The sequence below is a fragment of the Lactuca saligna genome, chromosome 1 (assembly GCF_052625555.1).
Source record: "Lactuca saligna cultivar CGN05327 chromosome 1, ASM5262555v1, whole genome shotgun sequence".
Lineage (NCBI taxonomy): Eukaryota > Viridiplantae > Streptophyta > Magnoliopsida > Asterales > Asteraceae > Lactuca > Lactuca saligna.
The window spans coordinates 32,442,158-32,459,257 of NC_136417.1; the positions used below are offsets into that span (position 1 = coordinate 32,442,158).

A 17,100-nucleotide genomic window follows, 5' to 3' on the forward strand; every position below is an offset into this window, starting at 1 on the left:
TTATAATTTAAATAAAATATTTAATAATTATAATATTTTGTTATATATTAAATATATTAATCAATTATAAATATAAAATTTGTTTTTTTCATCAAATTCATATAAAAAATTAAATACATATTGAAATTTTAAAAAATGATAACGTATTTTACAAAAACTTATAATTAAAATATATATTACAAATACGATAGAGGTTGAAGTGACAACAGACGAAAACAATCAATTCCCACAATTTCTTGCTCAATATAAACGTATTAAAGATGAAGAATCACACTTCAGTCTACGAAATGCGTTAATTGATCATTTTTGGGAAATTTATTCCAACACATAAATATATTATTTATGCATGTTTAATATTTATTTAAAAATGTGTATGTCTAATATTTATATAAATGTATATATAATATTTATTTAAAAGTGTGTATGTGTAATACTTTTATAAATTCGTGTATAATATTTATTTATAAGTGTATTATAAATATAATATTGTTTATTTAATATTAATGTAATGAAGAAAATATAGATTATATATTTGTTAAAACTAAATTAGTAGAGGGGTGTGTTTGCTAATATATGTAAGTTGGAATGATAGAATATACTTGGAATATACTTTTTGGGGTTAAAAATGGAGGAAAAAATGAATTAAAATTGGAAATAAAACATTATTTACCCTATTTTTTACTCTATTTTTAGGGGGGAAAATAAGGATAAGTTGAAAATGGTCTTAGTGAAAATCCAATATATGGCCATATTTGGATGTCACATTAAGCATCATGTTAATCAAATCATGGACAAAAATAAGAGATTTGTTAAGATAAAATTACACAAACATGTACAAATATATAATGCAAAGTAAAATGCAAAATTTAGATTTTTTTTCCAACTAATTAATATTTCTTAGATAATATAAGTAGTAGCAGTAATTTTCAGTTTTAGCAAAAAAAACCGAACCGAACTTGAAACCAAAATTTCCCACTGAAGGGGCTTCTTAACAAACACAAACAATTCTTAGAGAATTAAGAGGTATTATCACATAAGTTAGAAGATAAGATATTACGAGGAGGATGATGATTTTAGCTAGGGAAGCTTGAAGTGATCAAGCCTAGTTTCACCAAGCCTATGGGCATACGTGTGGGACTTGTACTCGGCCCAAGTGAATGGTTTGTAAAGTGGAGGTTTGTTTAGTTTGAGTAATTGTGGTGGGCAAGTGATTGTGGTTTGTGGCGGAGGTCCACCAAAAAACACCATCGACAACCTGCATTCTCTTGATGATGTGTTAGCCATCGCTCTATGCCGAACACTCTTAAACCTTCCATTTGTCATCACCTACATTCATCAACAACTGTAACTAATTAATATTTTAGCCATTTTAACCAAATTTCATGCAAGAAATATTGATTTTCTTTTATAAACAATTCTATGCATGCACCCTTTAAGTTGTACTTTTTGCTTTAGTAAAAAGTAACCTGTAGAAGATCACCAACAATGACACAAAAAGCTTCTGGATCCGAGTTGACAGGCACCCAAACGCCGTTTCCCAATGATATCTGCAAGCCAGGAACACCGTTGGATGTGAGGAGTGTCAGGATCTGAGGGTCAGAGTGCTCTCCGAATCCAATAGGGGTATTGCCATGGTGGAAAGAGGAAGATGATGACGTGTCAGTGACAATTGGATAGTGATTTAGTCTAAAGAGTGAGTCACTGTCGTGATCTGTAAGCAAAGTCGTAAAGAGTGAAGGTGGGACCCCAATCCCCTTCGCCATCACACCTAATATTTCACATGCCAATCCCCTCACCACTTCTACATACCGACTTACTGTAGAACTGTGAAAAAACATACGCTTAGATGTTGAAAACTAATAATAAGAGCAAACAAAAAACAACAAAAATGTCTAATATTAAAGTATTAAGAAAAATTACTTTACATAACAAAAAGATAATAATTAATGCATTTTCCAATTTCAATAATGATCATGGAAGGAGAATGATTTGAAGAGGTGAAGTACAATACCGTCTACAGTGAGCCATGTGGGAGAGAAAAAGAAAAGAAAAGAAAACACAGAAACGCCATTTACACACAGTCAGGAACCTCTGACACAAAGTTTAAAAGCAAAGAGATGGGTTTCCTGTTACTTGGGAGGCTTTGCTTTATTTAGAAAGAAAATAGAAACCAAATCTAGTATTCTCTTTTACCAAAACTAGATACTTCCTAAAACCTTCACCCTTCTATCAACATAAATAAATATAACAAACATGGTTCGACTGGTAAATTAAATAACTATTTTATTGTATTTTATCAAGTGAAATAATTAATCAACTTGTTGTGTACGATAATAATTAAGATATCAAGTTTAATTTAAAAAAATCAAGAACTATAAGGTTTTTTTTTAATTGTTGTGACGTAAAATGTCTCTAATTTATGGGCTAAATCAAACATCTCACGAGTCACAAAAACTATATCAAAAAATAATTTCCGGCTATATGCATGGGTTTCTTTTCTATATCGGAATGCAATCACATATTCACATGTCAAAGTCAACAAACACATATTTGCATATAGATTATTAAGAATGTTAATTGTTATCAAAATATTTAACACGCTTGTTGGTGAGAATATAATAAAGAAAACATGTTTGTTAAAGAAAATTTAATAAAGGAAAATAACGAAATATTTTTTAAGAAAAATGAAAATAAATTAAGTACATAACTAAAAATAAAATACTATATTTTTAAGAATTCATAAAAATATTTCATTATTATTATACGATGAAGAAACTACAACATTTCTGTTTTTAACATTATCTCAAAATGACTCCAAAATAGTTTTCATGTTTACCTCGCTAACAATTTTCATATGTTTGACAGCATTGTGGTTAATATAATCCTTTTGCTAATCAACAGTTTCTTTATCAAAACAAATTATATACTTTTAAACTTATTTTACTTCGAAATGATTAAGTAACAAATATCGGTGAATACTAAATGTTTTTTTTTTTTTTTTTTTTTTTTGACTATTTGATTTGATTTGATTGTTGACTTGTCAAGTCAAATATTGAATCTTTTATTGTTGCTTGTGCATGTAGCTGTTTCCATCTATCACATTTACAACATTTACAACAGCCTATGCATCCTCTATCCTAAAATTTTAAAAGATGACTTTTAGGGTAAAAAAGTAATATATTTTTTGATATATATATATATATATATATATATATATATATATATATATATATATATATATATATATATATATATATATATATATATATATATATTGATTTTTATATATTTAGTGATTGGATTTTTTTTATTTATATTTACCTTTCGATTTGTTAAACTATATACATTCAGTCATTATGACCGATTACTGCAGGTATGAAAGGTAAAATGACTTAAAAGAATAATATATTTCTCACTTCGTATATATCCACATACTAGTATTTGAGTCTACTACAACTTTCGTTAAGATTACTCAATTTAAAAAATTAATATAGTTTTAGTTACGATTTTATAAATGTATATGTGAAATTTTTTATTATTATAAAATCGTAAGTAAAAATATATTACAATTTAACGGGATACGAATGTGTGGATATATAGATCGTTAAAATCCGAATGTGTGGATATAGATCGTTAAAATCCGAGATCTATGAAGAAATTACGACATTCAGAACACAAGACCTAAGTTAAACCACAAGACTTAAAAAATCAAGCAGTTGAGGCCGCGATGGATGACATAAGAAAAGCCTATAGAAATCAGTCATAAATACTGAATGTGTAAAGAAATAACAAAGATTTATTTTGCAACACAAAAATATTAATGACTAAATCCGGAAAAAAAAATATTAAGGATTAAATGTGTACAAAGTGTGAAATATATTATATTTTTAAATTATTTTTTCTCAGTTTACCTAGAGTATCCGGTAATAAAGACTGAATGTGTAAAGTTTAACAAGTTAAAATGGTAGATATGGATGAAAAAAACTCAATGATCAAATGTGTATAAATTGAAAAATATATTACTTTTTTTAAATTGTTTTAAACGATATGATTAAAATTTTATGATACTTTAACGATGGTTCATATTTTTATTACAGTTTAAATTGTTTGCGTAATTTTTTTCCCTAATAGTTTAATATACACATTTATTCGTATTTTAAATAGAGGGATAGAAGATTGTTATACCACTTGACATTGACCCCCCGAAAAGGGGTGACAATTAAGTTTATGATTAATATGAATATGAGGTGGGAAGCATCTTAAATTTGGCAATCACTTGTATTTTTCTTTATATGCTTAGCTTTCGTGATATTGACATCAATCTTACAAGCCCTTTTATTCCATCTAAAAAATATATCATATTCATTCCAATTCTAGAAATCAATATATATATATATATATATATATATATATATATATATATATATATATATATATATATATATATATATATATATATATATATATATATATATATATAGAACATTCATAAGAAAAAAGTTTTGATCTAACTTTAAAAAAATCAAATAAAAAGGTTTATTTTATCTCTATAATAGGAGAATTTTTTTCAATTTATTTACATACCACCTATTTTTATTTATCATTGTATTATTTGTATACGTTGTTTATTTATCCACTCTAATAAATGATGGATTTTTTTTTCCAAATGTCACATTTTCATTAAATTTGTCAAATGTTATTTTATGGTTATTGAATTAATTTTTTTACACATATCATTTTATGAGTTTTTCTATTTTAACAAATTCCACATAATACTTTAATGTTATAATTACAATAAATATAGTAATAAATGAATATTAATTCCATTAATGGACTTATTTTCTTATTTAAAATTCTTAAATTAAAGTTCATTAGTTTATTTATTTAAATTTAAAAATCATTTGTAATAATTCATTATTTTTCTTATTTTCTTATAAATCCAAACTTCTTAAATATTTAGATCTTTATATATAATTTTGTTAATTAACTTATGTAATACATGAGTTTTACACCTAATAATTGATTAAAAATCTATAAGACTCACCAAAACTCTTCTAATAGCTTTTTGAATTTTTAAGAACTTTTTTTTATTTGAAAACGTTTTCAAAAAACTATTAGTTTGGATTCTCTTTAGTTAAATAGCTTATTTATTGAAATAGTTGGTATCTAATCAATTTAAATTATATACAATTGATTTTGAATGTCAATATTTATTAATCATATACTTTGTTTCTATATAAGATTTTCTTTCTTGTTTTTGACAAATATTTTTAAATATGCAAATAATAATAATTATATTAGGAAATGATAAAATGAAATTTGTAACTGTATCCTCCATGCAAAGTGCGTAATTACTTCCTTCGTATGAAATTAATTTTGATAATTCTTGTTTTTAGATTTGATATAAAAGTTGTGTCAATAATTTACAACTTGTGTGAATATATGTACAATATTAAACTATCAATAATTTACAACATAGATAATGCTTGTTATCACTTTATTTAGAAAGTAGTGGTTTTAAAATTCAAAAAAAGAATGAATATTTTTTGTTCAAGTGGACATTTCCCCATAATAAAGCATATTAATAAATTTGATTAATAACTACCTTGCGCAATCAGTTTATATCTTTTTCATAAAAAAATAATAATTTTAATCAATATTCATAGACACGGTATAGTTTATTATCTAAGTTTTAACAATATAATGTAGCATAATCGTTATTAACGATTTATGCATGCATAAATTGGTATTTTTAAATAAAAAATAAAACATAACTATATAAAATGATAACAAATCCACGCATTACATATTTAAAAGAAATCATAAAAGCAAGTATATATATTACATAAATATATAAAAAATAACCCTAATAATTATTTACACACTATCGTACGATAAAGAAGAAAAAGTAAAAACAGTACATGCATTTTTTTTTAACTAAAATGTAGATGTCGCATTTATAGCAGCAAAATAACCCTAATTTAGATAAATATTTATACAAATAAAAGATTGCTGTTATAACTTATAAACTTGTAATATTCATCAAATGTTATAAAGGAAAAATAAATACGAAATTTCGTCAAACCAGAAATCATATTTTACTTTGTGGGTCCTGTTTATGACATACGATCATAGAATTCCCTTCATGCAGTAGGAAAATTGATGATATAAACGAATAGGAATTTGAAAGAATTAATACCTAAATTTTGATGGGGAATTGGAGATGAGCTTGGAAGTGTGATCAATAGCGTTTTGATTGGTTTGCAGAAGAAGATACTCAAGCTCCCCCGTGTCGCCACTAAGTCCGATGTTCTTGTTTCCGTATCCAAAAGGTTTGGTCAACCCGACCCGTTGTTTTTCGGATAAGGGTTTACGGAAGAAGTCAAAGCTTTCATCTTCCATCGTTTGTATAATGTGATGAGGGACACCATGGTTGATGACCTTAAAGAAACCATATCCTTCACAAGCTTCTACAATGAGCTTTGATACTTGTGATTCTTTTCCCGAAAGATCAATTGTTGGTATCTTTATCTCTCGGATCTTTTCGACCCGTATTGGGCTCATTTGAGTTGCCACCACCATTTTTTTGTAATCTCTGTCTAAGTAATATGCCTCGCCGAGAGAAACTGAATATATATTTGATTTGTCAAATTATTGAAAGATGAAGAGAGGAAATAGATATATTTAGGGTTTGATGGGTGACGAATGATGTGTGAATGTGTGTGTAATTGTGTATGTATATGAGAGAATCAGAGAAGGAATGGGAGGGGGCTGGGGAGGGGTGTCTATATAATAGATGTTGGCATGGGGAAGAGAGTGGCAGACCTATAGGACAGTGATGTAAATTTATCGGGCGTGTGTACGTATATATATTTGTATTTATTTGGATATAAATCTAAAAGATTGTGTATTTTTATGGTTAGTATTTAATATTTGATGATAACAAATGGACGATAATTTAATATAATAATAATGATATTAGATACGGTAAATTTCATAATCCAATCGACTTGATCACACAAAAGGTGTTAGAAGAAAGAAGAAAGTTAAAAATTATATTTATATAAAAATATTCAACATAAGTAATTGAAAATTTTTAAATACATAAAATTTAATATTTTAAAAACCGGTTTTTTAGTTGAATCGGTATGCTGATCGGTTTTCGGTTCGACCGATTTAATCGGTTTAACCGCCGGATGAACCGGTTACTATAATTTTCATATTTTTTTTCCGATTTTCCTACACAAACATACATACTAGATACCGACATAAATCAAGAATTTAACATCCATAACTTTAAATATTAAAAATACACATAAAACAACTTGTAAATCAAATCCAAATACATTAAAAAAAACACATGACCAAAAGTTTTATATCAATCCATGTGTTTATATTCAATTTAACCGGTTCAATCGGGTTTTTATAAAAACCGACCGGTTCATTCTGGTTCAAAAATAGACATAAAACCGGTGTTAATAACCGTTCACTTCCCCGGTTCTCGGTCCAATCAGTACGATCGGCCGGTTCAAACCGATTTTATAAATCATTATTAAAATTACATAAGGATTTTCTATTATACTTCCTAAGACACATATAAAAAATATTAATTGAAGAGTTAATTATAAGAAATATTATCATAATTAAATATAATAAATATTAATTATGTGTAATATTACCATAACTAAATGTAAAATATATTAATTATAAAGAGTATTATTTATAATTAATATTTATCATATTTAATTATGATAATATTCCTTATAATTAATATATCAATTAATGTTTCTTATATGTACTCTTACGGCATATATTAGAAAATCTCAATTAAATAAAAATGTACAAGTAGTTTGATACAACTAACTTAAAAGACAGATAATTTTCTGAAGTTAAAAAATAACTTATAAGCTACCTTTTAAAAAGTTATGTTGTCTCTGTATGGCAAAATAAGTTGCTTTATTGTAATTTAGTATTTCATAAAATTATAACTGTTTAGTAAAAATAAGTTACTATATTGTAATTTACTATTTGGTAAAATTATAAAAATAGTTTATCATACTTTATAAAGTAATTTATAAGCTATCTTCAAATAACTTAATAAGTTATATTACTAATAAATTATATTTTTATGAGTTTTTTATTAAATATGTTAAATATACATTTAATTGTGTAACATCCCAAAAATACTAAGTAAAAATTTATTTTTAAAACACCCAAATCATTCATTCGTTACTTTCAAAAGATAGTCGGAGTATCAAAATAACACTAGGGTGATAACAAAATCATAAGTGCAAAATCTCCAATAGATGTGATGCAATCATGTCAGACCTTTCTTTTTGACACTAGAAGTACCTGAAATATTTGAAACATAAACCGTAAGCACAATGCTTAGTGAGCTCTCCAAAATACTACATATCATACATATATTTTCCATGGGCTACCCCACGGTCTTTCCCTGAATGGCATGTGTTACCCTCATGGTCTTACATCTAAGTGTTATGGACTACCTCCTATGGATTTTCTTTGCAATGTCGATGGCTAAATCTCGTTCTTACATACAAGTGTCATGGGCTACCCCATGGTCTTTCATAGAATGTTATGAGCTACCCCTATGGTCTTCCTTGCAATTGTTATATGGTACCCCCATGGTCTTCCATGCAATTGTCATATGTTACCCCAATGGTATTTATTTCAAGTATCACAAATACAACTAGCATCTTACATAGTATAGTGAGAAGACTCACCTCACACTCGCAGTCAAGCAAACATGGCTCGAAGAGTCCAGAAACATGTGCTACAACCCACCTATCGAAACACCCAAGATCAAACCTTAGATCCACTCTAAAACGAGCAATTTGACCATCAGTCAACCAGGTTAAAGTCAACGGTCTGTTGATCTTCACGTCATAGCCTTTCCAAGGTCACGTCATGACCTATGGATTCAGTCACGATCAGAATTCAATCATTGTCCAACTCAGTTGCGTACAAATCCATCGCCAGGATGTGGTAAACATTCCAACACATCGTGGGAGAGTTCGTCCAAAACAGTCACGACTCCCTTCATTCCCCACGTCGTGTCAGTCAACTCGTTATGTCGTAGGTTCTATGCATTGACAACTTAATGGATTTTTTCCTTAATCCATTAAGCCATTAACCCATGCTCTCCAAAGTGCTTCTAGGGACCCTAATAGTATATAAAATCCAATCTTTGTAGGCATGCATGATTCATGAATGTCTTCCACTTTTCTAGGTCAAAAAGGTAAATAAGACTTGTAACGCTCAAAAATTTTAAATAAATTTTGCATTTTAAATCCACACAAAACACAGTTTAACATTTCTCAAAGCCAATTTATAAATTGTTTCAAACACAAGACATAAAATTGTTTGTCAATATCCTAATATCCTCAAAACACAAATCAACTAGCTGGTGTGTACAATCATGTTGGCACCTTCCCGTGATCCTGAGATGTACCTGAAACACATTTCACACAATACTGTAAGCAAAAAGCTTAGTGAGTTTCCTAACATACCACACACAAATAATTAGCTATATATCGATAAGGACCATCCGGTCATGTGTCTCAGTGAAGACCCTCCGGTCTCAAAGCTCGGGTTGGACCCTCCAGTCTTGTATCTTAGTGAAGACCCTTCGGTCTCACAACTCGGTTTGGTCGACCCTCTGGTCCAAACTCAATAAGGTACATAATAATATACAACATAAATCACAGAGACATAATGCATAATATCACATAACTGAGTATAAACACATAAGACCCTCCGGTCAATAACTCAGATAAGACCCTCCGGTCGCACAGTAATTACCATTCAGGTAAGTATAGTGAGAAGACTCACCTCGTAAGTAACGCAAGTATGTATCGTACTCAACTGTCAGTCTAGATTCCACATACATATATCATAATCATCTCTAATTAACAATTTATAATAACAACTCGAAAGATGTTAAGCTAACTCCTTTACTAATTCTCAGAAAGGGTGAAAGACCATTTTACCCCTCCATTGTCTCTAAAGTTCAAAACTTGACAAAACCCTAAAAGTCAATGGAAGCCAGCAGTCCATGTTGACTCAACTCGTCGAGTGCATCTAGGTGACTGGTCGAGTTCCTTCTGTTCTTAGAAAATCGGGAAAACTCGAGTCAACTCGCCGAGCTGTCTCACCAACTCGTCGAGTTTGTACGGTGTCCAAAATATCATGGAAAACCTTAGCCAACTCATCGAGTTGGCTAACCAACTCGTCAAGTTCCTTCAGTCCTTTCTCTCATTCAGACGCTTTTAATCGAGACTAAAGCCCCAAACTCTAGATCTAGCCTTTTAAGGCTGAGATACCATAAAAAGCTGCAAGCTTTACGTCCATGCATGGCATTTAGAGGCTAACTTTGCCAAAACAAAAGCTCAACAAGGGGTTTAAGACTTGAAGATTGGCCAAAGCTTGATAAAGCTTGAGTCTTTAGGCTTAAAGAGCCTAATATTGTCCAGATCTGAAGTCTTAGCTTCAAAGCATGCTCAAAACCAATAATGACTCGAGAAGAAGCTAGAAATGGTCATAAACTCTCTATTGGATAGATCTAACAAACAAGTGATCAAGGTAATGACTTTTTACCTTCAAATGACTGCTACAACTGAATGGATGCCGGATCCAAAGACTCCTTCTTATTCCAAGCCCTTTACTCTTCAAGTTTCTTCAAGGAATGCACCAAAACACACACTTTAAGACATCCCCATTTTCACGGCCAGAAAAGACCGATTTTTGTTTATGCTTTGTTTGAAAATCAGAGTAACATTTTTAAATAAAAGTGTTGCGGAATTTGTCCCAAAGCAAAATATGATAAAGATTTATCGGAAGCATTTCCAAAGAAATGTATTTCATTAAAAGACTCGGGATGTCATGTTCGATACAGATCAAAAGCATAAACAATACAACATAAGCCTTACTACATTATTTCGTATTTACATGCCTATAATCCTTTATATCTCATCCAAACATCTATGCTCATGCGCCACTACCTGTAATACAAGAAACTAAGTGGGTCAGGCTTGGGAGCCTAGTGAGCACATAGGGTTTTCAACCCACAATAAATAAGTTTTATTAACTTCATCAAACAACAATAACCCGATTACCCGTTCATGTTATCCTCACTTTACGTCCCTAAACACCCATCATAAGGGACCTAGCCTAAGGATCATCATCGGGATGGACACTACTGCTAAGGGGGTTCCTCAACAATAAATGTCCTAAAGGCAACCATGAGGGGGATGGAGTACACCGGTGAACACATCGTTCAAAAACATCTACAGGTTGCGAGCCTGCTAGCGTTCCACTGGATTGTCTAGAAGAGTCTGTGGTCGTCATATATACTCTGTTAGATGACTAGATCACCAACAACAACATCGAGGCCTCTCATCATTTTATCACACATCGTCTTATTACATCTACACATGTTTTCCCCAACATTTTTGTAGATATAAAATACATATACAGTTTAAATCAATAAAAACATGTATAAAAACATTCATCCAGCATAGATAGTAAGTATATAGATAATATGCACACATAGCATGTAATTTATATAAAATACTTCACATCTATGTGTTAGATGAAAGTAACTATGCACTCACTTGAAAGGTGGTGACTCTGCACTTGAACAACGCTTCATTATCTCAAAATAATTTTCCCTTGACAAACCTAGTATCAATACCACTATGGTTTAATCTAACGTTAACCGCTACTAATTAATAGTCTAGCTATTGTTATTATTATATAAGCATTAAACAACACTTTATATAACTCATAATAATAGCCCAAGTACTCATTATAAGTTCCTAATAACGTTACTATAATTATTTAAAAGCTATATTAAAAGTTGCGTAGGCGTAGCTCACTTACATCGGGTTTTAAAGAAATCCGGGCTTTTCTTGGAGCAGCGTTTCGAAACCGAAAGATCCTTTTTCTCGGGACTCCGGGAACCTCAGGGCTTACTTTGGGTACTAGGGGTTTTATCTAGGTTTTAGGGGTGGTTTGGGGAGCTAGAGAGAGAAAGAGAATGGGTGTGATTTGCTCGGCAGCCCTTGCAGGTATTTATAGCCGCGAGCCTCAGACGTACGCTGGGTGTAGTCCTTGGCTACGCGGGGTGTAGTCTTCGGATAAGGCCTAGCTCGGATCCAACTGTCTCGCACTTCGGAAGAGGATAAGGATCGAAGGTACGTTGGGCTTACCAACCTTGAACGCGGGACGTAGGGTGAAGCGAGGCGACGTGTCACTCATCCGAAGCGGTCCTCTGATCAGCAATAGACGACCCAGATCGAGCCACGTCATCATCCCTTCATAGATTTTGCAATTTGCACACTTGATTTTAAAAATTCGTAACTTTCACATACGAGCTCCGTTTTCGACGTTCTTTATATCCACGCTCTTTTTAAAAATTTGTAACTTTCAGATCGAGCCACGTCATCATCCCTTCATAGTCTTAGTAATGAACCTCCGATTTCGGCGTTCTTTTTATGGACGCTCTGATAAACCTCCGATAGTAGTCTGCTAGACCCAAAAAACTCCTGATCTCAGATGGGGACCTCGACACCTTTGTAACGCCCGCAGATCCGGGTTAATCAATTTAGAGGCAATAAAACATCAAAAATGAATTTTTGATGGAAGATGACTTAGAATGAGTTACAAGGGTTCCGTACATATAAAGAACGCCAAAAATCCAAATTATAACGAAGAAGTCATGACTCGTCGAAGTTTTTTGGCAAAACTGGCACGACACCGGGTGACGTAAATAGTAAATTTACGATAGATGACCAAATCTGACTTCGTATGAGGAAGTTATGAATTTTCTAAGATTTGGCATAGCAGTGCATGACACGAAACTCGAATTTTAGTTCGAGCGGTTTTTGGCCTACGCGACCTAAATGAGAGTTGAAGATCTCATTAATAGGAAATTAATGATAAAAAGACAGACGAAAACGGAGTCCGTATGTAGAGTTATGAATTTTACGCGGACATTTAACAATATAATCTCTTCCTACTATTAAATTTAAGATCGGTCGAGAATTAGCCGACGAAGTCTAAATGAAAGTTATAGATATTTTTTTTACCTATGCATGGATATAAAGAACATCGAAAACGGAGCTCATATGCGAACGGTACGGGGTTTAGAAGTCGGCAGGGTGCTATGCGAAATCGGGTGACATGGCTGAATATGGGTCAAGGCTTTCTCCCCAAGGCAAGCCACCAGATGGTGAAACTTGGCTATGGAATCGATGAGTAGGACCTCCTACTCGACGAGTAGAGCAGGATTCCAGCCTATAAATAGAGGTGTTAGGTTCCCTCATTCTTCACACCTTCCAACTTCACTTTCTCTCTCTACTTTCTCTCTCTAAGCCCCCAAACCCCCCCCTCCTAAGCCTAGGTATACCCCCTAGCACCCAAAGGAAGCCCCAAGGCTCCCGAAGCCCCAAGAAAGCTCAGGAACGCTGCTCCAGCGAAGCCAGGTTTTGCGAAAAACCAACTGTAAGTGAGCTACGCCTACCCTATCTTTAGTATATCTTATGTTTTAATATAGTAATGTTATTAGGACCTTATAATAAGTATATGAGCTATTATTATGAGTTATATAAGTGTTCTTATAATATCTTTTTAACCACTTGCGGTACGGGGAATCTGGTTTAAAGATCCGCATAGGGTTGTTGGATTTCAAAAGTGCTATATGCCAAAATGGTCCTGCCCTCCGATGTTTTATGTCTGGCCCCTATATGTATATAGTGGTTGATAAATATTGTTTCATGCTTATATAATATTAATAATAGCAAGAATATTAATTAGTCTCGGTGAATATTAGACTAAACTCTAGTGGTAATGATATTAGGTTTTGTCAAGGGAAAATTGTGTTAAGAGTAACGAAGTGCTGCCCGAGTTCCGAGTCACCACCTTTTCAAGTGAGTGCATAGTTTCTTTCATGAACATGATTTTAATACAAGTATTGATTGAAGTATTAATTGTATGTTTATGTACGAGTTAATTGATGTTGCCTGAAATACGTGTTAAAGAACATACCTGATTATATATGATGATTTAAGATAAAGAGTAAACCTAAATTAATTATGAGGAATATTAGGTAGTATTTTCTTATGAGTACGAGTTACATTATACTGAGAGATTAAAGAGATGTAGATCACTAGTGTAAATGAATGTAAGTTCTGTTTATGCTTATGTTTATGTATTGACGATGACATCCCAAATGTTTTAAAATGAATAAAAATACATTTCTTCGGAAATGCTTTGATAACGTATTTATCATGTTTTACTGGGAACCAATTCCGCAACATTTTCACTAAAAGAGGTATTCTAATTTTTATAAAGCATAAACAAAATTGGTCTTTTCTAGCCGTGATAATGGGGATGTCACTGTTGGATAAGGTGTCTAAGTCCATAACTATTTCTGGTATGTACTTGACCCGACCCGGCATGGTCCATTTGGGTTGCATGGCACCATGCAATTGGATAAACTAAATGAGAGAAATAATGCTTGGAGATTATTAATATATTATAAGTTCTAATATATTAATAATATTATTTGATTAGTTTGATCAAGAATTAATTTAGAATTAATTAAGTGATCAAAAGATAACTAATTAAATATATGGGTTGATTAAGTAAATCATCCATATCTTGTATAGTGGGCTAAAAGGCTCCATGGATCATCAAGTTGGGTTCCACCCATAGGATGCTCCATGGATGCTCCATGGGAGTTACAAACCCATGGGTCATGGAAATGAAGAGTCATGACACATTAGGTTTTAACCCTAGATGTGTCAACACTATATAAGGAATATGATCTCCTCCCAAATCGGTTACACTAAGTAATAAGAGGGCTTGGCCGATTTTGAAGAGTGTGTATTCTCTCATAAGTTCTTCCAAGAGCATTTGGTGTTGTGTGAAGCATTTGAGGCATCACCACTTGAGGTGCTAGGCTCACAAGGTTTCAAGGAACACAAGCAACAACAAGGTAAGTTATTCTATCTATACTTTATGTTAAAATTGTTCCCCATGTATGCTAGATAGGAATATAACCTTGGAATTCAACTTTGCATGACAAATTAGACAAACATAGATCCAAGGTTATTAGGGTTGCATGTACACTTAGGAAGTGTTAGAATGCTCAAAACCCATCAGTGGTATCAGAGCCTAGGCTTGTTTGTTCTTATTTGTTCTTAAAAGTTGAAAACAGAATCGAAAATTTGCTGTCTGCGATCGGACTCGCCAAGTCCATAGGGGGGACTCGTCGAGTCCATGTGTATCTTCAACCAACTCGGCGAGTCATGTTCATGCACTCGGCGAGTAGGGTCGAATGAGTGCAGAATTTCGATTCAGTTGCTGGAAAATGAATTAGAAACATTACCCTAAACTGTTTTGGTAATTGTAAACTTGTTTTTGGTGGTGTAATGTTTTTGCTAATTCATTTACAACAACTAGTTATCAAAAATTACAAAGTTTTATGTAATTTTTGATTATGTTCATATTCATGTTCTTGTTCTTATGATGTTTTAGATGATCATAGGAATTATTTGTAACCTATTTGGTAGTTTAAGTCTTGATCATAATGTGTTTTAATGGAGTCCATAACTTATCCTTAAGTTATGGAAAACCAAGAGTCACACTTGAGTTAAAACCATTAAGAAAAAACACAAGAGTTATAAAAATGAAGAGTCTTCATTTTATGACTCTATTAAACTCATAAGTTACAAGAAATGAAAAGTTTTGAAAGTTACAAAACTTGCCCTCAAGTTTTGGAACAAGTAAAGTTAAGTTAAAACTTTAGTTCCAACCCCTAGAATTTTAAAAGTTAAAATTCAACCCTTATACTTATATTATGATAATTTAATAATTATATATATATATGTATAAGAACAAGTCGTCTTACCGCTAGTACGCCTCATTCACGAAGCCGGTCTATAAGGTGGGTATAAGGTTGTTGCCTATAAAATGGTGACTTAATGGGTGTATATTCTCACCCACCGCTTGCTTGACTGGTGGAGGGTCGTTAGCCGAACGGGTAAGACAAGGACTTATAAATTCTCATTCAAAGTATGATGAATATATAAAGTAACTAAACGTTTTATTAAATTCCCAATCTTAGTTACTTTAGGAAAAATGTGAATAAGGTGCTAATCCATGAAATTACACTTTACACTTTGTCTGAGTCGTTGGTGGAGCGTGTGTGGTTAACCGGCACACTAACTTGGACTTAACAAGGTAGGTAAAGGGTGACTTAAGGTTTATTATAGTATCGGTGGAGCGTGTGTGGTTTACCGGTACATCGATTGAGTGATAAACTTTAAGGGTACCAAGTGATTTGCATGGTTACTTCACACCTCGTTTTGTGATCCTCGGCATCCCAGTCACAAAACCTGGAGGGCACTCCCGAGATCGAAACATGCCTTTGAAAAGTTCATTGGATCTCAAAGAATCTAGGAATTTCTAAAACCAATAAAAACTAAATATTCAATATTTCGGTTTTCGTGGTGGAAATTGGTGAATCGTCATTCACCTACCTTTCAAATATGGTATAACTTAGATTACGGCATACCTCTTCTAAGTTATATTATATTGTGATTGGGTCCTAGCCTTAATATTACATTTGGGTGTTTTATTAAGGACTCTCTTAAATCTAAACTAAACTTGTTCTTCTTTTCAGATGTCTTCAACTAATGCTTCTGGCTCGAATCCTAATGGCTCCTTTACTCTTATGAGTCTGTGTGGGAAAGTCACCTTTGATGGATCCAACTTCAATAAGTGGATCAGAAACATCAGGATGATTACCCGCTACGAGGACAAAGAATATGTCCTTGACAAGGAGCTTAAGGAAATTGACGAGTCCACTGCAACTCCCCAGGAGATCGCTGACTTTCATACTCATGAAAGAGATGCAACCAAGGTGGCTTGCATCATGTTAGCCACCATGACAGCTGAACTCCAAAAGTCTTACGAAGACTTCTACCCTTATGAAATGCACCAAGATTTGATGGAAAGATACCATCAAAGTGCACGACAAGAGAGGTACGAAGTCATCTGCCCCATGATAACAAC

The 17,100-nt window shown here is 32.2% G+C and overlaps 1 protein-coding gene across 1 annotated transcript; it reads right to left on the reverse strand.

The window, feature by feature from the left end:
• Window positions 1-889: 889 nt before the first annotated feature.
• Window positions 890-6,741, reverse strand: LOC144997010 (gibberellin 2-beta-dioxygenase 2-like). The gene is made up of 3 exons (XM_078956826.1): window positions 6,200-6,741; window positions 1,467-1,824; window positions 890-1,326 (listed from the first exon to the last, which is right to left on the reverse strand). Exons 1-3 carry the CDS (start codon window positions 6,580-6,582, stop codon window positions 1,078-1,080), a joined length of 990 nt encoding a protein of 329 aa, XP_078812952.1. The 5' UTR covers window positions 6,583-6,741; the 3' UTR covers window positions 890-1,077.
• Window positions 6,742-17,100: the final 10,359 nt, after the last annotated feature.

What these genes read in the sequence shown, in the direction of transcription:
- LOC144997010 (XM_078956826.1), bottom strand. Translation starts at nt 6,582, where the DNA reads ATGGTGGTGGCAACTCAAATGAGCCCAATACGGGTCGAAAAGATCCGA. An exon ending in AATTCCCCATCAAAATTTAG is followed by an intron (nt 1,825 to 6,199) that starts GTATTAATTCTT and finishes GTTTTTTCACAG; the next exon opens with TTCTACAGTAAGTCGGTATG. An exon ending in TTGTTGGTGATCTTCTACAG is followed by an intron (nt 1,327 to 1,466) that starts GTTACTTTTTAC and finishes TGATGAATGTAG; the next exon opens with GTGATGACAAATGGAAGGTT.